This window comes from Gastrolobium bilobum, unplaced genomic scaffold, assembly GCF_033153095.1.
Source record: "Gastrolobium bilobum isolate Gb01-03AN ecotype WA unplaced genomic scaffold, APGP_CSIRO_Gbil_v1 utg21709, whole genome shotgun sequence".
Lineage (NCBI taxonomy): Eukaryota > Viridiplantae > Streptophyta > Magnoliopsida > Fabales > Fabaceae > Gastrolobium > Gastrolobium bilobum.
In genome coordinates, this window is record NW_026898833.1 from 542,817 (window position 1) to 563,781 (window position 20,965).

The window sequence follows — 20,965 nt, forward strand, 5'->3', positions numbered from 1 at the left end:
CAGTAATTCTTAGTCATATGAAATTTGATATTGAAATATTGGCAATGTAGAAGACATAAATGGATGATAAATAAAATATGTTTTTGGTCGAAAATTTTATCAATAATTTCGACAAATTTTTTTCCATCGATAATTGAGCCTTTTTTAAGTAATGTGCATTTAGACTAGTGATTGCTTGTCTCATCATTCCATTTTCCCTTACCATTAGAGGTGTTATCGGGCCGAGTTTTGGTCTTAAAAAGGTAAGCCTGTATTTAAATGTATCAGTCTGACCTAACATGTTACTATGAATATAATTATCGGGTCTGTAGCCTAGCATATTTACAAAAAAGAAAAGTTTGGTTTAGCCTGTTAAAAAAAATAAGATAACAAAAATTTATGCAAACAGAATATACGATCAAGAGCACTAATAATTCCACAAAAATTCGTAAATTCAATGTATATCCAAACAACATAATATAGAATAAAATAATTCAAAAGATCCGTTTAACAAAAAAAAAAGGATGAAATAAGTTGAGGAGAGAGAATGTGCTATTATGAGTAGTATAAAAAATATAAAATAAAATAAAAGTTAGTATGCTAGGACAGCTTGAAAAGCTTTAAGGCCATTTTATATGGAGCATGAGATCTTTTTATTAAATGAGTTTTTATACAAGTCTAAGCGTGGTACTAATAATCAATTTTAAACTTATAAGACAGGCCTTCACGAATTGGATCAAATGCCCCTGGTTCGTTTAGCACCCCTACTTACCGTTCTCTTTGGTCCTAAATTTGTTAATGTACCCAAAATGATAAGTTAGTCTTGCTAATTCATATTTAAAAATTTAAGACAAGCAAATAAATTGTTGTTGGATGCTTGTAATTAAATTCAATTTTCTCTTGTAAATTTTAAAATTTGAAGAGTACTCGATTAGAAACACGTTTAGTCATCACTGTTCTCCCGCACTCCGGATTAGTCCCATAGCCGGCTCAAAGAGTCGAAGTTCGTGGGGATACCGGAGGGAGCCACCTCGTCTCAAAGAGATAATTAGGGTTGGGTAACTCCAAAAAAGAAAAAAAACACGTTTAGTCCTTTAATTTAGATTTGACTTTAACAATGATCAGTCATGTTTGAGTAGTTTTTTTTTCCTCTTTTTTGTGAAATATCTCCATAGTTAAATTCAGAAATAATAATTTTACTTTCAATACCTTGAATAAATTCAAACTTTAAAATTAATAACTTTTTTTTAACAATTCATTTTCATCCTTACCCGAACAAACACTATCTAATTACTAGCTACCATGAGATATGATACGCCTTCAATTCAACTTGGAATTTCTGGGACTGAAATGATAAAATATAATTTCATTGTTGGAAATTATTTTGAACGACTCGTTTAGCTAGAGCTAAAATAATTAATATTTGTTTTGGGTAATTATACACATCTCAAGACTCTGAATTCTTTTTGAACTGCTTGAGTGTTTGGGTGAGATCATGTTCCCTCTAGGTGGCTAAATAACTTGGCATTACTCTAGTAATTGTGAAAGTAAGATGTGAAACATGTCAAAGTTGAGTGACTAAATTTGATTCTGCAACATATTCCATCACGCATGTGTCCTAAATTAGCATAGAGAAGGGTAGAGAATAGAAGTTGGTGAATTAAGTTGGGTTGTTCGGTCAAAGAAAGAGACCCCAAAATTGGTTCCTCCTTGAGTGTATAATGCTAAAGATGGAAAACGCATCTTTGATGGTTTCCACGTGGATATTTTACTTAACCCACAGTGTAGGAATTGGAGACACGTGTTACCATTAGGTACTTGGATGTTGATATTTTTCCTTTCAGGAATTTTTCTTTTAGTTATACGAACTCTGTTACCGTCAGTTTCTCTTTTGATAACTTTTTGTGAATTATTCCCTGAACTTTTACAAGACTGAAAAAAATAGCAGTTATGTGATTGAACTTGTATAAATGTTCATTTGCATTAAATACATAGTAAATAGTACATCGTAGAAGCTTTGAGAAAAAGTTAAATCTACGTCACAGAAACTGCAGTTGAAAACAATGCAATAAATCACCCGACTAATAAATGTCGGTTTTTGTAGTTTGTGTTTCAAGTTGAGCTGGGTCAAGACTAAACTCGTTAATCACGACGTGTCACTCAGCATCAAAGTCCTGATTTTGATACTAAATAAGAAGGATTAATTTTGTTCATGGTGAAAGAAATAATTTTATTCTTTACACGCATATAAAAATGTGGGATTTATATGAGGTTATATGAAAAAATAATAATAATAATAAAGATTTTATAGATTTTTATGTATGTGTAGGAGATAATATTATCTCCTATAATATACTAAACACTCATCCCAATTAAGAATAAATCAAGATGATAAGAAACTTTAATATCTTAATATAAGAATGCTAATAATTCGAATCCCGTGATTTTTTTAAGGAGACGCAAAAGTGTTATGTTCCACATAAGAACAAAAATTAATATCATAAATAATTCAAAATTGGTCGAACATATAGAAATATGGAAAAATTATTTGTCCTTTCAAAGCACCTAAGGTTATATCTTTTTAATGATTATAATTATGTATTTTTTATAAGGAGATAATTATATTTACTATCATTTCAGACTTGCTACTTTTATTACCTAATTAGTTACCGTTAGATCAATTTGAAATCAACGATTAAAAAATAAAAAAAAGTAACTATCGTGATTTCAAATTGATCCAACAATAATTAATCAGGTAGTAAAAATAATAAGCATAAAATAATAATAAGTATAACCTTCTCCTAGTTATAATATAATTTTTTTTTTATTCTCTTCAAACACTTTTCAAAAATTTGTCTGTTTATGCGAAGAGAATTTTTTTTTTTTCAAACTATAACTATGTACTCGCTGAAATACATAATTATAATTACTAAAAAGACATAAATTTATGGGTTCTTTTTTTTTTTGCAGTCAATGTAAATAAGTTATCTACATTGAACCCAAAATGATATCGTTTTGAATGAAAATTAAGATATTTTTGTAATTATAATTTATTTCAGGATTATAATAGTTTTTCTCGATCATCATAATTTTTTAACCCAAAACGACGTTGTTTTAAGGTAAATATAGAAAATTTAACTACATTCATTATAGAAACATTAAGGGGGCGTCTGGTACAGGAGAAAAAAAAAATTATCCAGGAATCTCGATTTTTAGAAATATAATTTTTACATTCAGTTTACGATAATATTCAAAAATTTAAAATTTAAAAAAATTTAATTTTTCAAAAATCCTGATATTTTTCATGTACCAAACGCCCCTAAAGCTTAAATTTATTTCCTTTATAACGAGACATACTAAACCCTCAAAACACCTCGCAATTTAAAAAGAAAAAGTCTTGGCTTAGATATTTTGTGGCATCGTCGCCAAAGGTTATATGCCATTAGACTTTGACTAAAAACGATAATAATATTATAATAAGGGTAAGGATCATTTTACACCAGTGTAAGTTACACTCTTAATCTTATCCGTTAAGTCCATTTATATCTAACGCTCACATTTTTTAGAAATGTGAGCCATTGGATATAAGTGGATCAATGGTCAAGATTAAGTGTAAGACTTCTAACTCTTACACCCGTGTATAAGAATATCCTGTACCTTATAATAAAAATGTAAACAGGGCTCAAATAATTAATGCTATAGTAGGAGAACAAAATGATGGAGGTTTTATGTGGACCACCGACACGTGCCGATTTTCACCGACCTCTTGTGAAAAAACAACGTTATCGAGTTGACTTTGTAAGGACAAGCATATCCGAGAGTGGTTTTAACTTTTGAAGTTTGAATCCTTGGCGTTCTTCCACCGAAAGTGAAAGTGGGAGCAATACGTGGATCCTGTGCCTGACACAAACTTGCACTGCTTCGCTCAATCTCTTAAGAAAATTGATCGTGGGCTCTGAAGAATGCGGCTGACCAATTCAAAGCACCAAATACTTTGATTGAACTATTTTTGACAGAAATGCATGCAGGGTTATTACCACAGGTTATTGAACTTTTTTATAATTAAATAGATCAAGTTTTGGAATTTGGATTTCTTCTTGTTTTGGGGGATGAATTTCTTGCTGTTATTAAATCTTGATTTGGAGATTTTGGTAAGATATGTAGATTTTAGCACAATAAAGAGAAAAAGTGAGGCTATAACGAATAATAGATATATTGTTAATTGTCTAATCACTTGCATTGTCACATATTTATTGTATTAATTTTTGTGTCAGTCTTGAAAGTAAATAGTAAAGATACAATCTTTAGAGAGTACGGTTATATTGAGATTTTTTTATTTTATTTTTACAAATTTACAAATTACATTATTATGTCTGACCGGTAATATTGTACTCAAGAGTGTATAATTTGTATGAGTTTATAAACAAAAAATTTACAAATATAACCTTTTCTAACTTCATAAAGTTGTTCTAATAAAAATTTACATAAAAGAAACTTAGCATGGTTATATATATTTGTTAATTTAAAGATTTTAGAATAACATCGCTCTTCAATATGTTAACATATGGCTAGATTAACCCAGAAATGAAAAAGTTAAAAACTTAAAAGAGGTAAAGAGATGGGGATCAGCCAAAATATATGACTTTATACTTTTTGTGGGAGGTTGCTTCTTCTTTTTTCCTTTTTCCTAAACGTGCATAAAAATCTTTTCTAAAGGTTCAAGAGGACGAGAAATTTATGCGTGTTCTATGACACGGGCTAGTTAGTACTTACTTGACTAACAAGTAGTTTCTCCAAGACGTAGCTAAATTCTTAAGCCAATTTTTACTTTCATAAACTGTTATTTCTACATGCTAGCCTTATATATTCAACAATATATATAATAACTAGACTATTCTTTGCCATTTTATTTTATTCTTCTCATTTGCTTGAAAAGGGAAGTCTGAGAAATTTCTTTGAGAAACAACAAGCCCCTCTTTGTGTTGGGAAATTCGTTCCCTCAAACTCCAATGTCAAGCGGGTCCAGGGGAAGCCCGTGGCGGGGAACCACCACCAATGAGCTAAGGCTACACCAACCGTAGCAAGTGGATCCGACACCATGTCTCAACCCAAAACCTTAAGGCATTGGGTTCATGGGTCCTTTTTCACTTATATACTCTTCACTTAGCTCATTACCAACCAATGTGAGACTCATCACACTTGAATATCTCAACAATTCGAAGCGCAAAGTACTCGACCCGCCTCCTAGCCAATCACTAGGCTAGCTCGAGCTCAATCCGGCTCTGATACCAATGTTGGAAAATTTGTTCCCTCAAACTCCAATGTCAAGCGGGTCCAGGAGAAGCCCGTGGCGAGGAACCACCACCAATGAGCTAAGGCTACACCAACCGTAGCAAGTGGATCCGACACCATGTCTCAACCCAAAACCTTAAGGCATTGGGTTCATGAGTCCTTTTTCACTTATATACTCTTCACTTAGCTCATTACCAACCAATGTGAGACTCATCACAATTGAATATCTCAACACTTTGCTCCACTCCTAAGGTGGTGTGGAAGGATAGACGAAACAACATGCTTCATGCAATTTATTAACCATGTTATTAACCAATGTTCATAAATATTTTTGACTTGATTTGATTTAATGTGATTGTAGTAGTTATGTTTAAGTAAACTCCTAACCAATCACTAAGCGACCTTATTAATCTTCTTTAATCATCTTGATAATGATGGAAAGATTAAAAAAATGATAATGTACTACTATTGTATTTGCTAGCTAGCTATAAGTGATTTGAAAAAACTGACAAGCACTTGTGTTAAAGGCCTTGTCAATTAATTTAATAGAATTTGGTAAGAGTAGTTTAATTATTGTATCTTTGGGGTTGAGTAGGAGCAAACCATGGTTCAGATGAAAATTCTGATACTGTGTGCGCTGCTAGAATCAACACTCTTATCTGTCTTTCGCCTGAAATGGAAAATACTTCACCATATACACTTTATTTATATGCTTAGATATCTTCCACCAAAAATAGGTAATAGTTTTTGGGAAAACATTTTCTTTTATTTATTTTTTTAATAGATATGAACCCCATACAAAATGTGTCTATATCATGAAAAAAAAAATCGAAAATTAAAACCTATAATTTTTTTAATAAATTTTGGCCATAATGGCATGAACCACCACCAACCACATTGTTCATTAGGAAAAAAATGGATATTACTTAGCCTGCGCAGTCCCAGTGAAGACATTGGAGAGGTCAGAGAAAATATCTAATTAATAATGTTGCTAGCCAACACATCATGTACGGACAGCAAACAGTTACATAACTGTTACCTCTTTGTTGCACCATGTGGAAAGTTAAGGGTAAAAGATACATAAAATCTGAAAGTGCGTGACTAAAATGTGACCAAAGGTGGTTGGGCTTGAAAGAAAGGAGATTGGTGTTGAAGCAAAGACAGAAGCGTGTGGGCCCCTAAGTGTAGCCAATCAATGAGTTCTTTCCAAGTCTTTGCTTCTTTAATTCAGATTAAAAAGTTGTATTTAAACCCCTTTCATATAAAACTCTCTCCAAACAAAATCACCATTTTGTCTCTCACACAAAAGAAAATCTCCCCTGCTTTCACCATCTGAGTCTCTAGGCTCACAAATTGGCACACAAGAAAAAGCCACGCTTACAACAACAAAGAATAATAGCATCGAAAACCAAGTGGGTTTTAATTCCCGCTCGCTCTCTCTCACTCTCCCTTGATTTTCTGATTTCTGTACACAAGATATTTGAGATGGGTAGCTACAAAGTGAAGAGCTTTTGCATCCGATTCTGTTTTTGACTTGATCGGATCAGCTTCGTATGAACATATAACCCTGACTCCAAAAATTTGGTCTTTTTTTTATTCTCTGACCAAATCTGGATCTGGGTTCATCTTGATTCGAATCTCTCTTCATTAACACATACCCATCTCATCATTTCTGCGTGTGCATACCTCAAAAAAGCTCTTTTTTTTTTTTATAGCTTGAGAGAGAGCGAGCGGAGAGTTATTGGTGCTCATGGCTTCAGCTAAGAACAGTGGCAAATTCATCAAGTGTGTTGATGATGATGACACTCACAAGGTGAAAAATATGGGTGAAAGCCAAGATTGGGAGATTGAAAAGGGAAAGGGTAACGATTCAAGCTTTCAGAGACGCCAATGGAAGCCAGTTTTTGATGACGCTTCCATGTTACATAATAGGCCTCTCAAGAAGCTTCGTAGCCCTGAACGTGAAAACCCAAACCAATTATCCTCTATTCCTCTTCCTACAACTTCACCTCTCAATGTGTGTCCTTCTCCTTCATCCTCTTCAAGAATCATGTTTCCTTTTGCTTTTGATTCTTCCCAACACCCCATGCAGTTCCCAAACCAATTTGGAACCACCAATTTGCCTTTGTTTCGTCCACCAATTCAGCCATCACAAAACCAGCACCAACAGAACCAACAGATGATATCTTTTGGATCCCAACAACAAAACATTGCATACCCACCAACCTTAGCCCGAGATTATGCATTTCTACAGCAACAACAACAACAACAACATCACCATCAGCTTCTTCAGTATTGGGGTGAAGCACTGAATCTAAGTCCAAGAGGAAAAATGATGTTAATGAACAACAACAGGTTGGGACCAGATGGTAGGCCATTGTTTAGGCCACAATCTCAGCCTTATAACACTACAAAGCTCTACAGAGGAGTGAGGCAACGCCATTGGGGAAAATGGGTTGCTGAAATTCGTCTACCTCGAAACAGAACTCGTCTCTGGCTAGGCACATTTGACACAGCAGAAGATGCTGCTATGGCCTATGACCGTGAGGCTTTTAAGTTGAGAGGAGAGAATGCTAGACTCAATTTCCCTGAGCTCTTTCTTAACAAGGATAAACCACCTTCTTCTTCACCAGCTCCAACAACAACAACTTCTTCTGCTTCTGCTTCTGCTTCTGCTTGTTCTCCATCTCACAGCACTACAAAACAGCCTGAACTTGTTCCTGAACCACCAACAGAAGAGTCTGCTGAGAATGATTCAGGAATTGGATCGAGTGATGCTACTACTGTGAGTGATGAGGTTCATGCAGCTGCTGCAGGTTCTGAAGTAGTTGAAGGAGTTTCACAGGAATTGGTTTGGAGTGAAATGTCAGCATGGTTCAATGCTATTCCAGCTGCTTGGGGTCCAGGTAGTCCTGTGTGGGATGATTTGGACACTACCAATAACCTTCTTTTGCAGTCACACATTCCTTTTGTCAATTCAGATCAACAACAAGATACTAATGCTTATGATGCTCAGAGACAAGAACATAACATGGAACCAGGTTCTTCCATTAGGCCTTTCTTCTGGAATGATCAGGATTGAATTGAACTTTTTCTTCTTCAAAACATGACAGGATCTCTTTTTCTCTGTCTCTCTACTTTAGATATCCCCAGGTTGCTTCTTTTTCCTCCTGGTTGCAGATTCACCTTTTCAAATTCAGGCTTCTTATGTTCTCACTGGTTGCAGATATTTTCACCAAAACAACCTGTGAAAACTTGGATCCATGATTATTTCTTCACCATCTTTCCTTCAACTTCTTCTCTAAACATTTGAAACTTTCTGCTGTAACAAGGCTCCTTATATTTCTGGGCCTTTCAGCATTTCGGCTCATACTTCCTTCATGGGTCTTACTCTTTACCTATGTTCCTTCAACCTTTTTCTCTTTTCTTTTTTTTTCTTTACTCTTTCTTAGTACTTTGTTGCACTTTTATTTATGTAGTAATAAGGTAGATTAGCATATGACCAGGGTAAGAAGGAAACAGTTTTGTGATTTCCTTCTTGGTTGTTCCATCCTTTATGAGCTATATTTTTCAGCTCCCAAGGATGGATTTATATTACTTCATTTGTAGTTTGTGTACGTTGTCATGTTTATGTATCCTTTCTAGTTGTTAAATTAAATATCCATTTGCAGTATCACAGCATGTATATTAATGTCATTGTAATTATCATACTTTTCTTATGGTCCACCTTTCACCTTTTTATTGTTTTGTCATTAACTGAAGGCTATACTCTCATGGCCAATCAAAAAATTAAACTTAACAAAGAGGCAAAATGTTTAAATTCGCGTTCAACGTCACGTCTAAGTCTTGGTTCCCTACTCTGATATTCAAAGCAGATAATTTTGACTAACAAATATCTATACCAAGATCACCACCGTCTTTGGGAAGCAATTTGAATTTATAGTTCCCAGACGTTTCAGCACGCAATATATTTAGCATAACTATGCTTGATTTAATAGTGGGGTTTGAGATAGATGATAAAATAATTCTCGTGCATTAATTTTTCATCTTGCTAGCTGTTGAGAGGTCAACTTAAGCCGCACTGACTAGTACTTAAATGAGTTGCCAACGGGAAAAATATCTGGCATGACACTACTCACTAGTCCTAGTATTTAATATTAGGGTTTTGTTTTTATCATGTTACATGATAACAAATCATTTTCTTACACACTCATTATATATGTGGGTTTCATTAAATAGTGGAGTGAGAAAAAAATCAAAAATGAAACCCAACTTGAATTGTGTGTAGAAAAATTAATTTGTTATCATATAACATGACAAACCATTTCCCCTTAATATTAATGTATATACTAATTTTCTTCTAAAAAAATTATCAATTTTTTTTTCATTTTTAAAAAAGTATTTAACAATTAATCCCACTTTGAACTCAAAAATGATCACATGGGTCTATTAACCATTCTATATTTACACCTGCCATGATCTCATTTGTCTTTTGATCATAATTAACCGAGTGGTGAATAATATTACGCAACATATAAAATTGGAGTTTAAGGCAAGATTAGACCCGCATGATCAACTCTAATTAAACTAAGATATATTGGTAAATAAATTTTTACAATTAATAATTTTTTTAAAGGAAGACATTTTGATCAATCACCCCATATTTTAAATTTCATCTCTTTTGTTATTCCCTCTCTCTAGTTTTAGGAAACTTGTGTATAACCTATATTGCATCAACACCGATATGGGATACGACATGATACGCTGATATGTTAATTTGACACGTTAGGACATATTTTGATATTAAATAATATTTTTAATATATATATATAATATAGTTTAAATTTAATACATATAACAATCCATTAATAAGTTATATAACCAATCAAATATTCAAATTCTATAATATAAATATAAAGCAAAAATAATTTTTCATGTCAAATTTCATAACAGAAAATATTTAATTTATAAATTAATTTTTATGTTTAGTTAAAAAGATAAAACAAAATAAAATTCGAATCTAAAATAAAAGTGTCTAAAAATGTTAATCGTATGATTGTGTGTTGAAGTGTTAACCGCGTGTCAAAAAATATGAACCGCGTGTTGAAACATGTCGATATTTAACAATGTCCGACACTCATTTTTCTTTCAAATTGACGTGTATGTACTTCTTAGTGTATAACCAAAATGAGATCCGATTGTCCACAAGAAAAAAAATAATTGAAATCATAGTTATTTTTTGGGCAAATATAATAATTGAAATCATTCTCTTATGTTGTTGGAAAAGAAAAAAAAATTTGCAAAAAAAAAAATAACTATGTACTGCGAGTAGTATATAATTGTAATATTAAAGTTTTTTTTTCTCTCCTCAGATGTTATCGATTGATGTGGAGGAAAAAGAAAAAATTATTTTATGATTACAACTATATACTAATCATAGTACATAGTTATTTTTTTTTTGCAGAAATAATTCTTTTATACAACATGAGAAAAATCGAATCCATATAATAATGAGTAGGGTTATATTAACAAAAAAAAATTTACAAACTTACAAACTATACTATGTCTGACCGGTAATCTATTCAAGAGTGTATTACCGGTTAAACATAGTATAATTTTTAAGAGTTTGTAAGCAAAAAGTTTGTAAATATAACATTTTCCTATAATAATATAAAGAGTTAACTAAAAGTCTCAAAATATCAAAATCGCCCACTGAGCATGCGCGCATTTGTAACTGATCTTGTGAATTTTCTTTTGGTTTATTATACTTCCTGGTGATCATGCATGCTTTTCAACAAGAAGAATTATGTATTATATGTGTAATATTTTAAGAGAAATTATACTCTCTGTAAAAAAATATTAACAATTCCATGAACGAAATATGCAAAGAAAAATGTTGTGACATGAATAAATACGTGGATCAACTGGTAATATAGTATTTTAACTTAATAAATGGTCTAAAATTCGAGTCTTGAGTATGCAGCTGAATTAAAATTTTGAATTAAAATTTTGATAGGGAGAATTTTGACACCCTTGAATCCTACCTAACTCGACCGAATTAGTCAATTAATTAATAAACTAGTAAAAAAATCTAAAAATAATAATAATAATATTAAAAACACCCGTACTTCAGACACAAATTGATTTTAAAGGGTCTTAATTTTAAAATATTTCAATTGAGAATCTTAATGGATTTAATCAAATTCCGGCATGTAATTGGTATCGAAAATTGCTAACTGGATATTAAAAACTGCCCATTAAACTAATTTAAGTAGTTTTTTAATTTAAATAAAAAATAAATTCAATCATTTTGTTTATACTGATTTAATAAAAATTAACATTTTATATTCTCTAAAAATTTTACAATAACACAATAAATGACGTATTATTAATATTGATAAACATTAAGCACACAGTAACAAATATATCATTCAGTATTATATTTTAATGACACTGACTACAAATATTAATATCAAGTACCTGCGCTAGTTTTTAATTAACCACATATTAAAAGTAATACATTAAAAAAAAAAAACTGATGTTAAGGCTAATGATAATGAGCTATTTTTATTTTTTTGACAGAATATGAATCCCGCCAAATATGGAATTGTTTCTTGTATCTGCGAGACAAACGAGATACAAATAAGGACAAAAGTAAACACTACCTTTCCTCATTAATTATTGTAACTGATATTTTATTTTCAAAGGGTAATTAATTATGATGGACACAGGTGGGCCCTATCACCGGCCCATGATCTCATCTACATTTCTTATTTGTGACGGCACGATAACGATGAGTTTTAACATGATTAATAATGATTTTAATCCATAATCATGTGGTTAATTAAACAGCATGATTATTTTTTATATATGATGATCAACATGTTGAAGGCAATAATGAACCGTAAACAAAATATCTAAGAGTAGGATGCTAGTGACGTAGCCATAATTAAGTAAGTTTTCTGCTAATCCTAATCTGAACCAAACCCATTTTTTTATTGTCGCTCTGATGCTGGAGGCTGCCATCAACATTTCTTAGTTAAAAAACGTTTAAAGCAAACAGGAAATTTCCATTGTATTTTTCATTTTTTTCTTACAAGTATAGTAGATTTGGTATGTCCCTTTTGAACATAATATTATTATTTTTTAAATATAATTTTGGTCCCATACTTATTTTTAATTTAATCTTTATAAGAAAATCAATTTAACTGTAATCATTTTTATTTTTTTATTGTTGATATCACATCATCTATTGGAGTTATAAACTCCAAATAGATAGAGTCACTCTTAGGCATCCATTGGATTCATCGCTTACATAGAAATGTTTGAATCGATGGGAAAACTAAAGTGAATTATTTGCTTTTTTTTTTTTTTTTGTATATAAAAGTGAATTATTTGCTGAACTGGTTTGTTTGGAAATATTCAAGTGAAAGTGGTCCAAGTCCTATATTAGTTAGACATAAATTAAGTAAAAATCATGTAAATGTGAAAGATTCATAAATTTATATTCTTTAGGTTTGAGTTAAGATGTAAATTCAATTCACTTATTATGATTTGTCATTTAATCCATTAATAAAATATCTTTTATAAAGGATTCCGTAGTTAGACATAGATCAAGCAAAAATTATATAAATGCGAAATATTCATAAATTTATATTCTTTAGATTTGGGTTAAGACGTAAATTCAATTCATTTATTATCATTCGTCATTTAATCCATTGGTAAAATATCTTTTGTAAAGGATTTCAAACTCTCCCCAATATCAATGACTCAAAAGTGGAAATTTATGCATTCAATAATCAGAAAAACATTTATTTATTTATTTTAGTAATAATAAGCAGCCACGATGGTTTGTCATAAATTTTGATAGTTTCATAGTCTTGCTTATAAGTATAGGAAGCAATCAAGGCTTTGTAAAACAAGATTACCACCTAAAAATTCATGCATGACCACTAATTAGATCCAACCATTGAATCATATGTGAAGATAACAATACGCAGGTATTTAAGTACTACTAAAATATAATTCACAAGAACATACTAACACGAGTAAAGATTTGCTTGCAACAAATTTTGTTAGCAAAGCAACAAGAGCTATAGTTGAACCAAAACCCTTTTATTTTATATTCTCTAATGAAAGATGCACCTGAATCAAAGAAATACAAATAATTTAAGATTCATAATCCAAATCAAATGGTAAGTCATGGTTCAAAACTAACTATACAATTATTATCGAGGACACAATCAGAGCAAAAAAGCTATGATGCTACAATCTAGCCAAATTAATATTTCCTATTCTAATCTACATTCTCTACCTTCGCAAGTGGAACCACTCTCTTCTAAATGGCTTCCACTGGTTGGTGAGAGTTCTCCACAAATCTTCAAGATTGCTTGTCATTGCTCTCCATGTTTTGGTTCAACAATACCTCTCTTCAATACATTCTTCTGGTATTTATGCCTTGATGTATTATCATCAAGTGTATTTATAAATTTAAAATAAGGGTTTAGTGTTGCTCCAGTCACGGGAGATAAAATTATCTTTAGTTATCCTTGTAGTATATATATTTCCTAAACAAAATGTGTTTTATTTGTTTCACTTTACTATTTGTTCACTGGGATGATCTATTTGTTTGATGGTTATTATATATCTCAGTTGGAACAATAAGGATACTTGAGGCACATTGTGCATTTTGCTATTCAGCTAAAGTTGGAGTTGTGTGCATTAAGCAACATATTCCAAAACGTCTGCGTTTTGTCATGTGATGGTTTAATACTATATTTGGTTCCTTTTTGCTGTGAGTAGCTGATAACACATTGATATCTGATATATCCTCTCTCAAAAGAAAACTTTCTTAAACATCTTCGTTAGGGTTTGTAAACTTGAGTGGTTTTTTGCAAAACACTGAGTGAAACATTGTGAATTTGGCTATGGTGCTTTGGAGAATCTTGTTCATCTCAACAAGACGGTTCTATTGATCAGTGGATTTTTCTGATTGGTGCTCAAAGTGGTGGAGAGGTGAATCTGCAAGGAAGACCTTTGGGGCATACGGTGGATAGCTTGGAGGTTTTGTAAAAGGAACAACGATTCCTGCTCAGCCTTGTGAAGATTGGGAAGTCCTCACCATTCTTTTATATTTCTATTTTACCGTTTCTGATTCTTGAGTATTGGTTCAAGTTTCTTTGTCTTGTTGTTTTGTTGTGAAAATTAATTTCTCCATATGCTTAATTTTTGTATAGCTGTAATTGTATGCCTCAGACTCTATATCTACCTTTGATCTTGAATAAAGTGTATAATGAGACGGCGTTTCACCCTCTTTAGGCCCCAAGACGTAGGAAACTCACTAACACTGAGTTTCTGAACCTTTAAAATCCTTGTGTAATTTTCTTTTTTGTTCTTTATGTGTTCTTTTTCATTTCTTGGTCTGTTCTGGTCTTTATTGTTTGGGAAAAATATTCCTAGAAATTCAACAATCTTAAAACGACGTTGTTTTGGGATTAAAAGAAGAAAAAACCTATAATGACAAATGTAACGCCCCGTTGTACACCCGTAAATGTTAACATTACTTATGATATTAAGCGTAGTTACAATCACATTGGTTCAATTAAAACTACGGATAAACTTTTTCTTTGAAACATTGTTCATTTACTTTTTAAAATAACATCGTATTTAATATAACCATAACCGTAATTGTACCCATGTAACATTCTCTAAAATGAGACCACTTCACTTAACCATTAACTCTACCCTTTTAACTATGATAAATTATACATATAAGGCTTTCCGAAAAGATATTACAATAACCATTTGGTTAAGTATAGCCGGAGTTATTGAATTTGCAAGGTAGCTGACGAAATCAAACTTTTGGAATTGTAGTATCAACTTCAATCCTAAAATGGTATTGATATACTCACCCAATGACTCTAATATTTTACAATATTATATCCATTTGTGTTATCTTTATATAGGTTCAAATCTCATTCAATTTGGAGCTCTGTAGCTCGAGTTATGCTAATTTTACTAAACTACGTTCGTGCTGAAATCGAGCAACATGCTTAATCGCGATGAGAGCTGTAATATCCGGCCGCTTCAATAATCAATGATTATCCCCACACATTAACTCGAGGCTTTTCAGCGTGCTTTATCCTTACTCGCACACTTCTCGAAAAAATTCATTCAGGAGGTCACCTATCCCAGAATTACTGCAAGAAGCACGCTTAGCTATGGAGTTCTTCCGTTCCGAGCTACCGAATAGTGGATGCATCTTGTTAGTATAAGAAGTACCAATTAATTCTTATAAGTTATCCTCGATTGTATCGTCTCATACCAGCATAATCTTTGGAATCCCTCTCTTTTGGGTGTTGATTCGATTGATTCATGTACCCTCGCCGCTGGAAGCCTGGCAGGAGCCACTCCTTGTCTGTGCCCTTGCGCACCGGCGATCACTCCCTGCCCTCGTCACGCTCGGGATGCTACAAGCCCACCAATTTTTGCCTGGTTCGTCCTCGAACCACACCGTACTAGAAGAGAGACCCTGCTCTAATACCACTTGTAACGTCTAGCCACTTAAAGAATCAATGACTATCCCCACACACTAACTCGAGACTTTTCAGTGTGCTTTGTCCTCACTTGGAAACATCCTGGAAAAACTTCCCAGGAGGTCACTCATCCCAAAATTACTACAAGTCAAGCACGTTTAACTATAGAGTTCTTCTGTTCTGGGCTACAAAAAAGTAGATGCATCTTGTTAGTATAGGTAGTACCAATTAATTCTTATAAGCTATCATCAACTGTACCATCCCATACCAGCACAGTCTTTGGAATCCCTCTCTTTTGGGTGTTGATTCGATTCATTCATGTACCCTCGCCACTGAAAGGCTGCCAAGAGTCGCTCCTTGTCTGTGCCCTTGCACATCGGCGATCACTCTTTGCCCTCGTTAGCGCCCGAGATGTTATAAGAGGCGCTTGAGCGCGCTCTTCGAACACATTTTCAGCCGGTAGCGCACTTGAGCGTTCAACTGGGCACTTGAGTGCCCAGAGACAGAAAATTTGACCATCACTAGGTCTTAAGCGCGCTTGAGTGCCCAAAGGCAGAGACTTTTCCTCTATTTCACGCACACAACGCGCTTGAACGTTCTTATCAGCGCTTGAGCACACTCCACCTGGGGCAGACTTGATCTCCCTTGTTTTTTGTGGTTCAGTTGAGGGAATTTTCCTCCCTTCATTCTCCAACTTCCTGGTACCTAATTGACAAGGGATAGCCAATCATGACCACACACCATATGGCTCTACATCCCACATGCAATTCACCAACTTATCATTCAACTCAAAATGAGAAAACATGCTTCACATTCCATCAATGTTACAACGAATCATTTACAACAATATTCTTCAAGATACTTAGATGCCAAAGGACTCAGCTACAAAAGGGACATGATCAAAGCTATTAGCCATATACAACAAGGCATTCACCACCACAATTATCATTCACAAAGTCCTCCAAAATACATCATGTGGCCTCAAAATATACATATACACACGTGACAATGTAAATGGCATATACATCTACAATCCTAGATGAGATGCAATCCAAAATGACCGGCTATCAACATATGACATCTTGCTCAAATATGGCCACTTGCCACTAGAGGCTACTACAACATCTGTACTTGAAAGGGGATCCCCATAACACAAGGTGAGATATATGAATATACCTCATAAAACCAAGGGTCCTTGGAGCATCTCTCCACCCCATAGTTCACTCACAGTACAATAACAATAACAGTAAATAATGCAGTAAATACATATCCAAGCAGTGTGTCAAACATCTCCAGGAGACATCCCTTAAGCTCTCTGTAACATCCCGGACGCTGACGAGGGTGAGGAGTGATCGCTGGTGCGAAAGGGCACAGACAAGGAGCGACTCTTAGCAGGCTTCTATAGGGGGGTACAAGAATGAACCGAATCGACACCCACAAGAGAGGGATTCCAAAGAATATGCAGGTATAAGACTGCACAGTTGGGAATAGCTTATAAGGATTAATTGGTACTACCTATACTAACAAGATGCATATATTTTTTGATAGCCTATAACGAAAGAACTCCATAGTTAAGCGTGCTTGACTTGGAGCAATTCTGGGATGGGTGATCTCTTGGAAAGTTTTCCCAGGAAGTGTGTGAGTGAAGATAAAGCACGCTGAAAAGTCTTATGTTAATGTGTGGAGATAGTCATTGATTCTTGAAGCGGCCGGACATTTGAAGTGGTATCAGAGCAGGGCCTCTCTCACAGTACGGTGTGGTTCGAGGACGAACCAAGCGAAAGCTGGTGGCATATATCATCCTAAACGCTGACGAGGGCGGGAGTGATCGCCAATGCGAAAGGGCACAAAAAGGAGCGGTTCCCAACAGGCTTCCAACATGGGGTATAATATGCCTCCAGCATATATATGATTTTAAGCCAAAAAGAGAAAGAATCTTGATCAATCATGAATAAAAAGGGATATAATTGTTATTAAATTGATAAATCCCAATCAGATATCTTGTCACTGATTTTCTTATATTTTTGTAGGAAAACGGACAAGAAAGAAGCTGTCAGCGCTAGCAGTACGTTTTGACACAAATCTACCGCACTACTAGCGTGGCAGTGGCGCTATCAGCGCCAGAAACTTTTGCCAATCGGGCTGTCATTGCGGGAACCACAATAGTAGCGTGAAGCTACTATATCTAGGACAACACTCCCCCGCTATCATCGCCAACCTGGCGCTAGTAGCGCGGGAGGCACGTGGTAATTTTTATGCTTATCTCAAACTGTATCAAAGGAGATTGGATTCAAGATACGATGATGATATGATCAATATTTCTAGACAAGGGCACATAGTCTATAAATAGAGACTCAGACCCCAAAGGAAACCATCTTTGGCTGGAGAGAATTGTGAGAACAGAGAATTAAGAGAATTCTTGGAGGCTCACGCTGGAGATCAGGATTCCAACGAAGTTGAAGACTGAAGACCATTGATCCTTCATCTTCTTCTTCTTCTTTATTGCTTTCATGAACAATTTTTATTATTTTGATTTATTTAAGCGAGATATGTATGGCTAATTTTTTTTGTAGTTGGGATCACGGACCCGGTGTGAATCCTTTATATTTTCTATATTGTTTTTAAAATTTAATTAGTTAGTTAGTTTTATTATACCTGTGTTAATCTTCCATATCCTTGATAGAATTGATCGCTCTATTATTGGGTTTTGAGGGTTAGAGCTCACAATAGGCATATTGGGGTTTTAATCTGGACAAGGATAGAATAACAATTTATGCATAACCTAGACATATCCTTACATAGATTGCAGACTTTTAATTCATTTACTTAATGCTTAATTCAAGAAGAATTACTAGGACACTAGGATTCTAATTGGGTTAAAGGGTTGAAATCACTAAGACATTAAGGTTCAACTATTTTATAGGAAAATAATGAATTGTCTGAGCTAATAACCTAGTTAGTTATAAAATACAATTTAGGAATATAAGGGAGGATCGGAGGTGAAGTGCATCCTGGCTACAGTCTTTTTACAATTTTTAATCAATCTTATATTTTCTTGACGTTCTTGATAAATTCTTGCATGCTTTTAAATATTATTGTTTTTAAAATTCTGCTTTTAAATTACAGTAACCAATCACCTGCATAATCAAATTGAAATTTTCTTCCAATTAAAAAGGGAATAGTTAAAATTGGTCATTGGTGCATTAATCCTCGAGGGAACGATATCTTACTTATCACTTTTATTACTTGAAACTAACGGTATACTTGCCGATTTCGCAATAAGGTACAAGAATGAATCGAATCGACACTCGAAAGAGAGGAATTCCAAAGATTATGCAAGTTTGAGGCTGCACAGTTGGAGATAGCTTATAAGAATTAATCGGTATTACCTATAATAACAAGATGCATCTATTTTTAGGTAGCCCATAACAGAAGAACTCCATAGTTAAGTGTGCTTGACTTGGAGCAATTCTGAGATGTGTGATCTCCTAGGAAGTTTTTCCAAGAAGTGTGTGAGTGAGGATAAAGCACGTTGAAAAGTCTCGTATTAGTGTGTGGGGATAGTCATTGATTCTTGAAACGGTCGGGCATTACACTCTCATGTTGTCCTAAAGATACAGATGCAAATAGTTCTACTGATCAGAGAATCTACCAAGTATGAATTACGCTTCGTCATGCAACATACAAAACATAAGGAAACATCATCCTATGCCACCCTAGTGCATACACATACGTATAACAAAATATTAAACTACTTTATTGCATTTACATACACTACGAACAACCACTACCCATTCCTAGCTTGGTGGAATAATAAAGGGATCAATTCCCAAGGTCTGAAGGCTTACCTCAATGCTTCCAATTCAACCTTTGTTCATCAACAAGTTTGCAATCAATCAAACTTTGAATTCAAGCTACAATCTTACAAAAAATACACATATACAAAGGTGTCATACAAATCAATCAATACAAATCAACAATACAACAATTTCACACCATAACTTTGTATGAACTTACCTATTCAAGTAGGCTACTCAAGCTCCATATCTTCCACCAATGGTTAATCACTCAATATTGGTCAACTTGTCTCAATCCTAGCAATCACATGGATAAAATCAATATCAACATTCAACACTCCAATATCTAACATTTTGAATGCAAGAAAACACTACACAAAGGTACCTTTTTTTTCAAAAATGCCATAGCCTATCCAAAAGATTATCTCAACTCATTTCTATCGATTATTCATCATTCTTAACAACATTTACAAAGGGCTTAAGTCTCAATCAGACTCAAACCATCCAATCTCAAGCCATATTTTCATAATGGAACCCTAACATCCTAAAATGCAATGAAAGTGGAATTTCTAAACATCAACTCACCTAGATCATGTAAGGAAGAGATTGCAAGCCTCCAAATAGATCAAATCATCCTTCAAGACTCTCAATCACAAGTGGGTCACCACTTTCACCTGCATTTTTCTCTCTATACAAGGCTCTTTGGTGAATTATGGATTAGGGGTTGTGTTTGCCTCTCAATTCTAAGCAAGATTGGTCCAAGAACCAAGGGACTTGGTTAAGAAATAGAGAGGCTAGGTAGGGCTGCACAAAATAACTGGTTCACCTCGCCCCACCATTGATCTGACCTTGACCAGACCCATAATTACCCATTTTTTTGAACTGGAATTAATACTGACCCACTTTATGTGGGTCAGGTTTTAGACCTGACTTATTTTACAATTAACCCATTGACCCAAAATTTGACCCATACCCATTAAGTTAAAAAAAAAACCTAGAAATCACGACAAATTGGGATTAGGTTCTCTGACTTCTCTCTTCTCCCAACACTCTTGAGTCTTCTCTCTTCCCTAATCACGGTATATTGTTTAGATTCTCTCTTCGCTCTTCTCTCTTGACCCATACCCAGTTATTTAGGTTCTCGTTTTGGCGAGGAACTCGAAACCACCGTTAATGGAGTTTTATTGTTTACTTTGTGTGCAGATTTCGTGGCTGCAGATTAGGGGTTAGGAACAAGCTTTGTGACTGGGTTTAACACCATTCAAGAGGAAGGAAAGGGAGATTTGGTAGGTATTTGGAACCATCACAGAGGAAGACCCTTTTCTGGATTTTCTGTAAGGTTCTATCTATTTCTTTTTTTTT

At 34.0% G+C, this 20,965-nt stretch overlaps 1 protein-coding gene across 1 annotated transcript; it reads left to right on the forward strand.

The window, feature by feature from the left end:
- The first annotated feature begins 6,955 nt into the window (after nucleotides 1-6,955).
- LOC133284591 (ethylene-responsive transcription factor ERF053) lies at nucleotides 6,956-8,729 on the forward strand. Its single transcript, XM_061481650.1, has one exon. The coding sequence runs from the start codon at nucleotides 7,022-7,024 to the stop codon at nucleotides 8,351-8,353; it is 1,332 nt and encodes a 443-aa protein (XP_061337634.1). The 5' UTR covers nucleotides 6,956-7,021; the 3' UTR covers nucleotides 8,354-8,729.
- The last annotated feature ends 12,236 nt before the right edge of the window (nucleotides 8,730-20,965 follow it).